The following is a 13593-nucleotide window of genomic DNA, read 5'->3' as shown; positions in this document are numbered from 1 at the left end:
AACGTCGTGATATCCCAAAATATTACAATGTCAGAAAGGGGGAAAGAAGGTGGGAAAGAAGCAGGCAGTTGTCAGCCATGCATATGATCAGCATCACCATGATCAGCTTCTGTGACTTCCTGGCAAGGCTGGGCAGGCGGCACTGCCCCAGGTGGGGCGCACCAGCCAAGATGCCACATGGCATAACACTGCGGAGCCCTGAGGCACCGCCGGCCTCCCAGGAGCCAGCAGTTGTGGCTTGCCTTGGCAATAGCCTTTCGCTGTGCAAATGGCAGCTACCAGGAACCACCCTCCAGAGTATCACGCAAGGCACAGGAGGCGGCTCCGTTCCGCTCAGCGTTTGGTGCAAGGAAGAGAGCAGCCCACTGACACTCACGTGGCCAGGGAAAGAAATGAAGGTGCTGCCAGACTTATAAGGCCGGCGGCTGGCCTGCGGAGGGAGCGAGTGGGCAAACATCAAGTGGCCTGGCTGGGGTCTCCAGATTAAAGCATGCAGCGCTGGCTGCAGCCAGGGGCGAGTAGGGATTCACAATACATTGCCTGCTCTGCAATTCTGAAATCACTCTCGCAATTTTAACTTTAAACCGGTTTCAGGCAATGTATTGATACATCGTCCAGGCCTACTTGTGACCCTCCTAATGTTGTTAAACTACAACTCTTATCATGCCCAACCATGCTGGCTGGAGTTGATGGTGCCTGGGCCACAGGTTTCCCACCCCTGTCCTTAGTAGACCTTTGTGCTATCACAGTCAAGTCAGTGTGCTCTTACTAAACCTCAAACGTCTCTCTTATTCTGGCCCAAGGACAGTTATTTCAGGGTATTCTTCTAGCTATGCTTCAAGACAGCTCTGGCAAAACATGTATTTCAAACTAAGATATTGAAATCAATTAGAAATCTGAACTGAAATACCTGACACCCAAATCCACTTTTATTACATTAAAGAAATAATGCTGTGCCTTTGGGTCACAGAATCATAGTTGGAAGGGACCTTCCTGCCGGCTCCTCAGGAGAGTCCATACCCATCTTTACACCCTGGCATCCCCTAGAGCAGAGGTTTTCAACCTTTTTGAGCTCATGGCTCCTTTGACCAACCACATTCTTTCTGCGGCTCCCCTGCGGGATACAAGGGAATCCCCACTTACTTTGGAGTTCCATTCCGGGCTACCACGTGGGGATTCCCTTGTTCTGCCCCTGCCCCTTTTGTGTGCCACTTTCAGTGGGTGTGTAAGTGGGAGCATGTGTGCCAGTAGTTCACAAGTGGGGACTCCTCAGTACTTGGTAAAAACTTGGGCTGTTTTGTCATTTAGTGGTTTTGCCTATCCTTTTATGAAGGATTAAAATTTAAGCAGTACAGATTTGAAAAGGCATTTAAAAACTTATGAGTCATTCATCGCCCTGCTCAATGTTCTTTTTGTAAGGTGGCATCCAATAAAAAAACCCTGAAACACGATTCCTAAGCAGCCCCAACTGGCAGTGACTCAGGCCTCCCCTCAGCAGCTGGGATCATAGAGATGGGCTAGAGAGGCGCACACTCAAGCAGCACTCTTTCAAAGACAACCAACATCACATAGCACAGAGATACATGAAAAAGTAGAGAAGCACATCTTATTTGTCTGTTCCGAGTAGGGAGTTACCGGCTGAGTTTTGTTTTCATCTGAGGGAGGGAAAGAAGGAGGAATGGGGGCTGGTACTGCTCAAGGCACTTCTGACCATCATTCAAGTCACCCCAGGGTGCCACGGCACGCTGGTTGAAAACCACGGCCCTAGAGTTATTTGGCACCGCAGGACAACTCTGACAGGTGGGTGGGGACTACCCACATTTGAGAATCCAGAGTGTCATATTTAATTTCCAATGAACTCTCTTGCCTCCCCAAATTGGCTTGACAGACCAAGCCTGGTCCACAGGCTTGAGGTTCCTCACCTCTGCCCTAGAGATCATATGACAGATGATTAGCTAATTTAGTATTAGTGCCCCACTTTTATCACCAGGATAACTGACCATAGAACAGCCCGCCCAATTATTAGCTACCTCCATCAACCAAATACAGAGCATCAAAGGCAAAGATATAGGGTAAGACACTACCGTTAATTCAGAATTCCCTTGGATCAAAGCACACCAACTGTACTTTTATCAAACTAATTGATATTTTAACAAAATAAGCAGAATCAATTTAAACAATTAAAGCTTGCTCTAACTTCTGAACTCGCCCTAACTGCTAGCAGAGGTAGGTAGATTCTCTTCACAGGAAGAATACTGGGGGAAAGGAATATAAGAAGAGTTCAAGCATTTTAGGTATTTTCCATAATTTAACCCTTAACTTTCTAACTTCTAGTGACAATGAATGAAGTATGGAAACAAGGAAATCTGTACCAGTCACAAGCCAAGCACAGTAAAGTAAGCCTGAAGAAAGCAGTACAAGAGGAGATATGGATTTCTCTCATGCATCTTCTACCCTATTATAAAGAAGTTAAAATCAGAAGTGAGAGAAAAAAGGTTCATGACATAGTCTATGATTGAGTACTATGGCAAGAGGCTGCTATCGTATCTTCCTTATTCCCACATGGAACCCTTTCCCAGTACCGTGGAGACAGAAAATGTGCCGATATGATGTTGTAATTTTAACATTCTATATTTCCCCCCTCATTATGGAACTCAAGATGGCACACACAGAGTTCTCCAACAGTCCTCCTGTCTAACCACTGAGCAGACCCAGACCTGCTTAGTTTCAGAAAGGTGGTGGTGCCATATCCCATCAAAACATGCACCTCAATCACCGCTTAAGCAATCAGTTCTTAATGTTGAAAGCATAGCAAAGAAAAGGGGGAAACCATGAGACTGAGAAACATGCGCTGATGGGGTGCCATGTCCTTTCTTTCCCTATAGCTCACTAATGAGGTTGTGGTTTTCTGAGCACCTCTGAAATAAAGTTTTGTCATGTGGTCTTTAGGCCAACCTAACATTCTGCCTACACAAAAGTAACCATGTGTACAGTTGAAGAGGCCAAGCACTTATTGAAAATCACTGTAAAACTTTGCAATGAGTTTTTATCCTTCTTTGTAGGCTACATTACTCCAACCTAAACACACACTTTTGACCTCCTGTGCCACACATATTAACAGCTACTGAGAATATTCTTAACCACTCTCAATAAATACAACTTGCTAGTATCAAAGGACATCACAGTAGACCAGTTATAGACCTGTTCTATCAGTTACCAGTGAAATTTTAGAAAGAATTTAATTCTGCCATACCCTTGCACATCTCTACTTCAATTATTTAAATAAATTCCTAAAAATCATTGTCATTCAAACATTGCAGATTCTTTATTCATCTTTTATATGTCTTAGCACTGACTTTCACCATGGGGAAAACATTAGAAGTTGTTTAGCTGCATTAACTGTAGACCAGAATCCAAATAAGCTGACATTTTTACTCATTTATCAAATTTCTGAAGACTGCCAATGTGCTCAGTTATCAGTAGGCCAAAATTGTATGTGCAGACTCTTATGTTCAAAAGTTATTTTACATATATGACATAGTAAGTGTGTGTGCCACCATAAATGCACCTTGTGAGAACTCTCAGCCAATTTCTGGTCCCTGACCCATCTATACAATACACATGTTTGGTACAGACAGATACTTTTATCCACACAACAACAAAAATGTAATGTGTGAAATAGCTTTAAAGACCAATTCCCCCCCAACACTATTTATATACAAGGTGTTCACCACATTTTATATTGATTTTATATTATTCTAGGTAAACCTGAGGACGCGGGTGGCGCTGTAGTCTAAACCACTGAGCCTCTTGGGCTTGCCGATCAGAAGGTCAGCGGTGAGTCGTCTCCAACTGGACAACTGTCAGGGGTCCTTTACCTTTAGGTAAACCTGAAGCACATTTCTATTGATTTTTTAAAAAAACCCATTGTTGATCTTTATTTAATATCAACATTTGCTAAGATGGTCATAGAGTAAATTCAGAAAGAAAGAATGCCTCAAATGTTCCTTTGTTGAGCCAAAGTGCTATGGATCTGCATGAAATTTCTACCGAGAGGCGAGATACGGAACTCATATTCCAAACGATACAATGCTGATTCCAAAGCAAACAGAGGTTGCCACCTTGTGGGCTGGTAAACTACAGCTATTAATTAAATGATATATTGTTTTTATACTTCTTGTGAGATCTGATACAAAAGGTGAAGACATGTTTTGGGAATATTTTAAGAAGCATTAAATAGCATCCTGCCTCTTCTTGCAATTTATTTGAAAGGGATTGAAAGTGTTTGCTGCCAGTAAAAGCAGCATGTAACAGATGTTACCCCATTTACTCCATCGTTCCAAATTGGCTGGGGTGACCAATGCAACTCCAAATCCTATGCAGTAATCAGAAGAAAATCATAGCAGCAAAGCAATAACAGCAGATAGGGGAAACTGGAAGTAGTCAGAACTTAGCAGGGAAGAGAAAAGAGCCTTATGATTTAGCTTTTCCATAGGAAATAGTACCTCCTCTCAAATGCATCTTCTGATCTCAAAATAAAAATGGGAGAACATGCTAGTGCAAGCCTTCTTGAGAGTCCTGGAAGACCTCATCCCTGCCTTGCAGGCTTTTTCCCACCTGGCCTGAGAGGGCAGGACCCTGACTGACTCCAGCTACCAAAAGTGAGGCTGCTGAACAGACTATTGGGATGGAGTATTGTTTAGAATGTTTTGTTGTGGGGGGGTTGTTGTTGTTATTGATATTAATTTTTTGTATCGTTATTTTAGATCTTAATATGATTTATGTGAAAACTGTTCGATCTGGCTGTGTACTTTTTGATGTTTTATTTACTGTTTATGACTACTTTGTTATGTTTGTAATTATGTAATTTTTTATGCTGTAAGCTGTCTTGAGCATGGTTTTAACTATGGAAAGGCAGCATACAAATAAAATTATGTATGTATGCATGTATAAAGATTCACTTGCAATACTGGTGCTTTCTGTTAATTTACTGAGTTTCTTAGTCCCTTTTTGGTCACAACGTGACACGGTTTGTGGTTGTGCCACATGCCAGCCCCATCTCTAGCCAGAGGAATTGTGACTGCCCTGTTAGCCAGCCCTCAGGCCTGAGAACGCTGGTTGCTTTTACATAATATCTCTCTCATTCATGACTTGATTGTGGATGAGGAGGCCGACCTGGTATGTATTACTGAGACATGGGTTGGTGGGACCTTTTTTCCGCCAGAACTTACTGGAATTCAGTTCCGGCATCTCTTTTTCTAGAAAAATAGCACTGTGGATGGGTAAACAGAGTGGGTTTGGTCTTATTCAGCTGTGCCTACCTGGGTCCTCAGTGCAGCATCAGTCTTGAGGGTGGGGGTGGGGCTGTATTCCATCTCTCTCTCCAAGCTTCCTGCCTGCTTGAGTGGGAATCTAGAGTGAATGTACCTGGCATTGGGGAATCAGGACATATTAAGGAGTCTGCTGGTTTACCACCCACCACACTGCCCAGCAGTCTTGCTGACTAAGCTGACAGAGGTGGTCTTGGAAGTGGTCTTGAAGGCTTCCAGACATCTATGCTGTGGGAGCTGAAGGTTTCATGGCAGCCATGACAAAAATGGGGCTGTCTCAACATGTCACTGGCCACATGGGAGGCCACACCCTGGATCTGGTTTTCTCAACCGGGCAGGAAGAGAGTGATCTGAGAGTGGAAGGATATTAACACCAGTCTTTTATCATGGTTGGCTCGCCTCCTGAGGAGTTTTAGGTGTCCAGCAGCTTTCCCCCTCTGCAGAGGTAGGGGACCTATTAGGATGGTGAACCCTCAGAGGCTCAAGGATCCAGCTGGTTTCCACATGATTCTAGGGAATTGTCCCATCCAATATGACTGGGGTTCCTGCTGAAACACTGCCTGATCTGTGGAATATACAGATGGCCCAGGCCATTGACACACTTGCCCGAGTACCCTTTCCCACTTGACAGAGCCTCGCTGGCTCCTTGGTGTAGAGCAGAGCTGAGGGCAATGAACGAGACAGGGGAGACAGCTAGAGCACATGCAGAGAAAAACTCCAGGTAAATGTAAGCAAAATTATGGGTGCTCATTATTGAGCCTATTTATAGTGACAGTGAAGGTGGCCAAGAAGACGTACTTTTGCTGCTTCCATCACATCCCCACCGGGTCAACCAGCAGAGCTTTTCTAGGTAGTATGAGGCCTTTTATAGTCTGACCCAAAGAAGGTGGCAGAACAGACAGTGGCCAGCAGTGACTTGCCTGCAAAAAACTGCTGGCATCCATCCCAACCAGCACAGCAAATGGTCAGGGATGATGGGAGTTGTCAGTCAGCATCATGCTGACTTATCGTCCCAAATGTAACCTGTTTCATTTCCTATGTGCCCTTTTAATTTTATTTTCTATTTAGTTTTCTATCCAACTATTCGGTCATATTCTGTTATAAACATGTCATATTTTAAATATTATTTTGGATGGGAAATACTATATATATAGTCTAACTTTTGGACAATTTCCAGACAGGAGGTGCACAGGCAGTAAAGAATATAACCAAACTAGATATTTTTTAAATTTTAATTAGTATGTCCATTTAGTGTTCTCAAACATGTTTTTGATATCTAAGTAATGGACACCACAGCATTTTTTTAAAAAAAGATGTCCTTCAAAAATTTATGACAGGCAAGCTCTTTCAATCGTTTTTCATTCTTCCAATTTCTTTTATGATGTTTCCTATCTTTGTGAATTTCTACACTAGGAATTGCTAATTTATTTGATTGAAAAACCAACATAAAATGGTTCTGCGACTTACTGACAAATTATGGATTTAACAAAAAACAATTTAGTTGGCATTAAACCATTTTCTTATCAATGTAACTTCATCATGTCTACATTTACACCTCATCAGAAAGTTATACTCATTTGTTTTAACAGCGTGTTTGGTTCAGCATTTTGAATCCTCCAAGACAGAGCTATTACTGAAGTTGATCATATTACTTCCTAATGCCTAATTTAGCATCTTAAAAGAATTCAACTGCAAGGTGTTCAGAACGTTATGGAGAGAGAAAAGCTCTCCCAAGATACTCAGCTTCAAGCTTTGCCAATTTACTCTTCTAAAATAAAGTTGACATTCTAATGGAAATGTTCTACTTACAGCATAACAGGAAAGAAAGGGAAAAAACAGTGAGCTGTTTAAAAAAAGCTGGAGTACCCTACAGGCCAATTCTGTCTGTTTCTGACTGCAGGTTAAACATGTGTTGAACCAACTATATATATATATTTATATTCTTGCTAGGTAGATTGGAATTAGAGGAGATGGCATCTTTAAGATTTCAGCATTTTAAACTATTTGGATGTCTTTAATACACAAAAACATTCTTGAATATCTCCAAATATTCAAGTTTCTTCCTATATCCACTGACCTCCCAACTCAATTCAAACATACAGCATACTTCTCATTGGTTACGTTCCAAACTATTCTACTCACAGCAAGTTCCTGCTGCAATGCTAGTGCCTCATTTGGCAAATTTAATTTCAAGCCCACTCATTGATTTACCAAGCTTAAGAAGGAAACCAAGAAGGAGAAATTGTGGGCAGCTTTCATGCAGGCAAAATATTGAGGGCAAAGATAGACCTTCAAGTAAAGGAAGAACTTTGCCTGACCCTATGAAGTCCCATTTTGTAGAATTTCTAGAATTTCAACAACATTACGTTTATTACCTGGATACTATGCTGGATCCATTGTAGAGGTCACTAGCGTACGACAGTGTTGCGAGGGGTCGGACAGAATTGTAGCGAGTGAACTTGGATAGACACTCCTGAAATTCATCCAACTGGCTTGAGGTTCTGCTGTCATCTACAAAGGTAGGAGGGGGGGGGGGATAGGATTTTTAGATGGTAGAACAGCCAGGAGCATCAGCAATTAGTGCAACTGGTACATTATTCAGTGACACATGTTCTGACATCCTTAACCACACTAACATTCTGACAGCCAAATTCTACATCAGTTTCTGAATAGTCTTCAAAAAAGCAGGTACACACAAATCACATTACAGCAGTCTAACCTGGATATTATTAGTGCATGAGGCCAGGCCCACCCTTTCCAGATGGAATCACAGCCTAAGCAGATACTACTTTCGCTGTTGGTTCAGCAATGGCAGCAAGTTCTTCCACCTGCACCCTTCCTGTCTCATTTTAGGAAGGGAGGAAAAGGAAAGCCTTATTGGTGGTGCAGGGCAGATGACAGGGTGCCCTACAGCACCCCCACAAAAAAGTTGTCACCCTAATTTATACACCACTTCCCAGGACAGACATGAATACAGGGACAGATGAAAACAGAGTAGGAAAGGCCACAAAGAACTCTGAAGTTAAAGAAAACTAATCTATGCTGATTGCAGACAGGGACAGGGATCTATGTAGGGAATTTAAAAGAGGAGCCAAAGAGGTGAATGCTGTGGGCAGTGAAGTTTTAGATATAGACATAGGTAAGGAGACTGAGGTGGCACAAGAGAAGGCAATTAATATACTATTTTTGAATGTTTTTAAACATTTATTCTACCATATGGTTTCTCAGGATGGTTCATAGTAGGTTATAAAATATACATATAAAACGGCCTCGGTCCAGTATACCTGAAGGAGCGTCTCCACCCCCATCGTTCTGCCCGGACGCTGAGGTCCAGCGCTGAGGGCCTTCTGGCGGTTCCCTCATTGCGAGAAGCAAAGCTACAGGGAACCAGGCAGAGGGCCTTCTCGGTGGTGGCACCCGCCCTGTGGAACGCCCTTCCAGCAGATGTCAAAGAGATAAACAACTACCTGACATTCAGAAGACATCTTAAGGCAGCCCTGTTCAGGGAAGTTTTTAACGTGTGATATTTTACTGTATTTTTGGTTTCTATGGAAGCCGCCCAGAGTGGCTGGGGAGGCCCAGCCAGATGGGCGGGGTATGAATAATAAATTTATTATTATTATTATTATTATTATTATTATTATTATTATTATTATTATAAAAAAACAACCAATCATAATGAAAAGCTGCGATAGTCAAGGAAAGAGAAGACTAGAGGTTTATGCTGAAGTAATTGTGGGTGGGGACTGAGAGAAGTCTGCTGTACTGTACAGTAAGTCAGACTGAATTTTGGGGGCAAAGCAGGGACGAATTAAATAAAGACAAAGCTTTGTATCTGGTTGACAGGGTGGAGGGCAATAATATGAACCAATGGAGAGAATTACAGTGGACCCTCTGGATACGAACTTAATTCGTTCCGGAGGTCCGTATGTACCCCAAAAAGTCCGCATCTAGAAGCACTGCTTCTGCGCATGCGGCGAAACCTGGAAGTATATACTTCCAGGTTTGCCGCATTCGCAACCCGAAAGTTACGTTACCTGAGGGTTCACTGTAATAAGGAATTGGAGGGCAGACAAAACTACAAAGAAGAAACAAATCAATATTATGGCCGTGGGTGTCAATTATCTTGGTCGCCTAGAGAAATCAACCTTGGTGAGTGGCAAATTGCCATGCTGGACAGGAGAATACAGGTAATTGGATGTATGGTAAAGACACAGTCAAGTACCCTATTCAGTAGCTAACAGGTATTCTACCTGATACTCGAGTCATCCTGGTGGAAAAGTAGCATTGCTCCAGATCTTCAAAATGGGCTGTAAGCCTCTTCCTCCTTGATGCTAGCGTACTGTTATACCAAGGCTGCTTCTTAGCCTGAAAGAAGGAGGGGGAGGAGAAAGGCTGTATTCAGAAGCAACTCCTTTGGCAGATTCTACTGCTCAACGAATAAACAGTAGATATACATTTCAGATATGCTAAGAATCAAAATAAGGGTTAACATCTGTATTTGCTTCTGATTTTGTCAGTGGTCCACATGGGATGTCTTTTACCTATAATCCTTTTGATATGAAGGTAATAATTACAAGAGATCTATATTTATGCCTCAGGCATAAGATTTGTAAGAGAAATATCACACAAATCAAAGATCACAGTATTCCGGTGAACAGATGATACAACAGCAACTTCTCTAATTTCTTGTCATACCACTACAAAAGAAATGACACCCAGCTCTCCAAGTTGAGGGGAGGGAATGGAATGTCTTTACACTAATCACTTTCAAGGAAACAAATGACCAAGAAAATACTTCTTGAGCTCCCTTTCCCCCAAAGGCAACTTACGGAACTACAATACAGGTTACATACGCTTCAGGTTACACACTCCGCTAGCCTAGAAATAGTGCTTCAGGTTAAGAACTTTGCTTTAGGATAAGAACAGAAATCGGGCTCCGGCGGCGCGGCAGCAGCAGGAGGCTCCATTAGCTAAAGTGGTGCTTCAGGTTAAGAACAGTTTCAGCTTAAGTACGGACCTCCAGAACGAATTAAGTACTTAACCCGAGGTACCACTGTACTAACATCAAAAAGCTAATAAGAATGATGGATGAGTAAGTTCCACTTTGATTTATATGGAATTTGGTCTAGGTGTGCCCATTTAGAACAAACCTCAATCCGTTCTATCTGTACTACGGTATGGGTTCCAGGACCACTTCCAAATAAAATCAATCCACCCCTTTGACCCATTAAGGATATAGTGTTAAAACAAGCTGATGTCACACAAAAATTGAACACACCTCCAAAAAGATTGCTAGGTGTAGTTTGTTCAAAAGTCAAAGCAACACTGAACTCTAAGTGAACCAGAAGACTGCAGCTGCCATCTCTTGCATGATAGTATTGTACAATGTACCTTTGTATTACAACAAAACTAAGAACCTGCTCTCTTACTAAATGATCAATCTGCCATGATACATCTTTGATGAAATCAAGCTGCTTCACATCACACAGCCTGTTTTCTTCAATGATCTGTTCACTCTCTTGCTTACCATGCCATCTCAAGTAGTTGTATTCAGAATACAGCAGGAAGTATTCAGAAAAACTTCATTAGGGCCGAGCTAAATACAATGTAGGAAATATACATATCTCTTGCAAGTATCTGAAGGGTCAATAGAGAAACCCAGACTGGATGAAGATTCATCTTCTTTGGCGGTCACTCATAGCCGAGTAAGATTGTCTTCCATAAACACGATTTTAACAATGAGTCCGTAAGTGACTGTGGAGGCCAATTCTGGATCCACACATCATTCCACAGTGGGGACATTGGTTTCCGGGCGGAGGTTGATCACGGTGTGGATTTGCAAAGCGTGCCTTCCTCTTAGCACATTTCTCCCTTGAGTCCTGAGTTTGAGTGTCTTCAAAGCCAATGACACCTTTGGTAAAGGCTGTTCTTCAACTGGAGCGCTCGCAGGCCAGTGTTTCCCAGTTGTGAGTGTTTATACTACATTTTTTAAGATTTGCCTTGAGACAGTCTTTAAACCTCTTTTGTTGACCACCAGCATTACGCTTTCCATTTTTAAGTTTGGAATAGAGTAGTTACTTTGGAAGATGATCTTCAGGCATCCGCACAACATGACCAGTCCAACGATGTTGATGTTGAAGAATCATTGCTTCAACACTGGTGATTTTTGCTTCTTTCAGTACACTGATATTAGCTTGCCTGTCTTCCCAAGTGATGTGTAAAATGTTTCGGAGACACCATTGATGGAATCTTTTGAGGAGTTGGAGATGGCATTTATAAGTTAAACCACTGAGCCTAGGACTTGCCGATCAGAAGGTCGGCGGTTCTTTTTGTAAGCTTCTGAAAAGATATTTAGGATGGTTTGGAGATCCCTCTGAGTGTGTGCACACTACGTTGTCATCAGCATACTGAAGCTCTATGACGGAAGTAACGGTAACCTTACTCTTTGCTTTCAGCCTGCTCAGGTTGAAGAGCTTTCCATCTGTTCGATATATGATTTCTACTCTGGTGGGGAGTTTCCCTTCGACAAAGTGTAGGATCATAGCAATGAAAATAATGAATGGAGTTGGGGCAATAACACAGCCCTGTTTAACACCTGATCCCACTGTGAATGGTTCACTTTGAGAGCCATTGTTATCTGTGATTGGTGATGATCTGAAGGGTCCATAGGGAAACCCAGATTGAATGAAGATTAGGGCACTAGATAAGTGGTAAGCAAAACCTTCCCCAATGCACTGTTTTCACAATGAAAATATCCCCAAATCTATTTGCTCCTCGGGACAAAATATATACACTCTGCCCCCCAGGGTAAACAAATTTGAAGAGTGCCAAAATAGATAGGTATAGGTAAAGGTACCCCTGCCCGTATGGGCCAGTCTTGACAGACTCTAGGGTTGTGTGCTCATCTCACTCTATAGGCTGGGAGCCAGCACTGTCCGCAGGTCACGTGGCCAGCGTGACAAGCTGCATCTGGCGAGCCAGCGCAGCACACGGAACGCCGTTTACCTTCCTGCTGGTAAGCGGTCCCTATTTATCTACTTGCACCCGGGGGTGCTTTCGAACTGCTAGGTTGGCAGGAGCTGGGACCGAATGACTGGAGCGCACCCCGCCGCGGGGATTCAAACCGCCGACCATGCGATCAGCAAGTCCTAGGCGCTGAGGTTTTACCCACAGCGCCACTCGCGTCCCGCCAAAATAGATAAACTATGGTTAATTGTAACTATGGATAAGGAAAACAAACCAGCTTCAAAAAGTATGGTTTGAAATCTGTATGCTTTCACTTGCCATATTTAAGACTGTCTTGGACAGCACAGCAAGCTGTAGCTAATCAAAAATTAACTTCTCCTTTTAGCTGCATCAGAGGAGGGGAGAACTGTGTAAGTCTAGGAAGAGACTAGGCTTATTCTTGTAACTATGGTTTAGCATTATATCCTGATCAGCATATTTGAAAACTTTAAATGCTCTGAATTTAACCTACAAACTAGTTTTGCGTCTTCACCGTAAATATTTAACAACATCCGTATCACCCTCCCAGACTGAGCTGTCCGAGGTCAACTTCCCCGTCTTCGTACATGCCAAGGTTATTTTCTTACCTGGGAAGTACTGCTAAATCCAGGAGGTTGGCTGTATTCTGTAGAATCAATAATGCTACTGAAAAAATAAAGAAAATAACCTACATAAGGGGTTAAAATATATAGTGCAAGTCATATACATTTCCCCCAATGTGCAACTTAAGTAGCCCAAAAAGTCACAGTGTCACCATTTGTCATCAGGGAACATCTCCACTCAACCTTCTACCTTCTCTACTCTTCTATCTTTCTAGAAGCTAGTAAATGGCATTCCAGTGCATCTCCTCACACTTAAAGAGCAACCATGTGCCTTGCAACTGGGGCTTAAAGCTCACTACAAGCTATCATCACAGTAACGTGAAGCTGCCAGGAAAGCAAATCTTAAGGCATTTAAAGGGAGGTAGTATTACACCTTGCCAGACATAAGAGGTTGACTTTGTTGCTGATTTTATTGCAGTTCGCTGTACCACACACCTTCCCTTGCACCGCACTCCCCATTCTGCCTTGCTTGAGCATGCCTCCCCTACCACACCATCCACTTTGTATGGAAATCATATGGATTTCTACTTCCTTTCACCATTCTTCTATTCTTCTAATCAATGAAGTGTGATCTTTAATCAAAATGCTGGTCTTCATTGGCAGAAAAGGTGTGGTTAAGGTAGGAAGGAGGGGCAGTTTTGTTATCTAGTTGA

At 42.6% G+C, this 13593-nt stretch overlaps 1 protein-coding gene across 3 annotated transcripts in view; it reads right to left on the bottom strand.

The window, feature by feature from the left end:
* Positions 1 to 13593, bottom strand: part of COP1 (COP1 E3 ubiquitin ligase) — a 121034-nt gene that overhangs the window by 76411 nt on the left and 31030 nt on the right. For 2 of the 3 annotated variants that reach the window (XM_079981352.1, XM_079981354.1), the window contains exons 9-11: positions 12926 to 12983; positions 9584 to 9698; positions 7706 to 7841 (exon numbers count right to left, since the gene is read on the bottom strand). In XM_079981352.1, the coding sequence (XP_079837478.1) occupies positions 7706 to 7841; positions 9584 to 9698; positions 12926 to 12983 (309 nt within the window). The remainder of the gene's footprint in view (positions 1 to 7705; positions 7842 to 9583; positions 9699 to 12925; positions 12984 to 13593) is intronic. The other variant, XM_079981353.1, reaches the window with a different exon arrangement.

Source organism: Podarcis cretensis (genome assembly GCF_951804945.1).
Source record: "Podarcis cretensis genome assembly, chromosome: 6".
Taxonomy (NCBI): Eukaryota; Metazoa; Chordata; class Lepidosauria; order Squamata; family Lacertidae; genus Podarcis; species Podarcis cretensis.
Note: the sequence above shows the minus strand (reverse complement) of the source record. Positions and strands in the feature narration are given on the sequence as shown.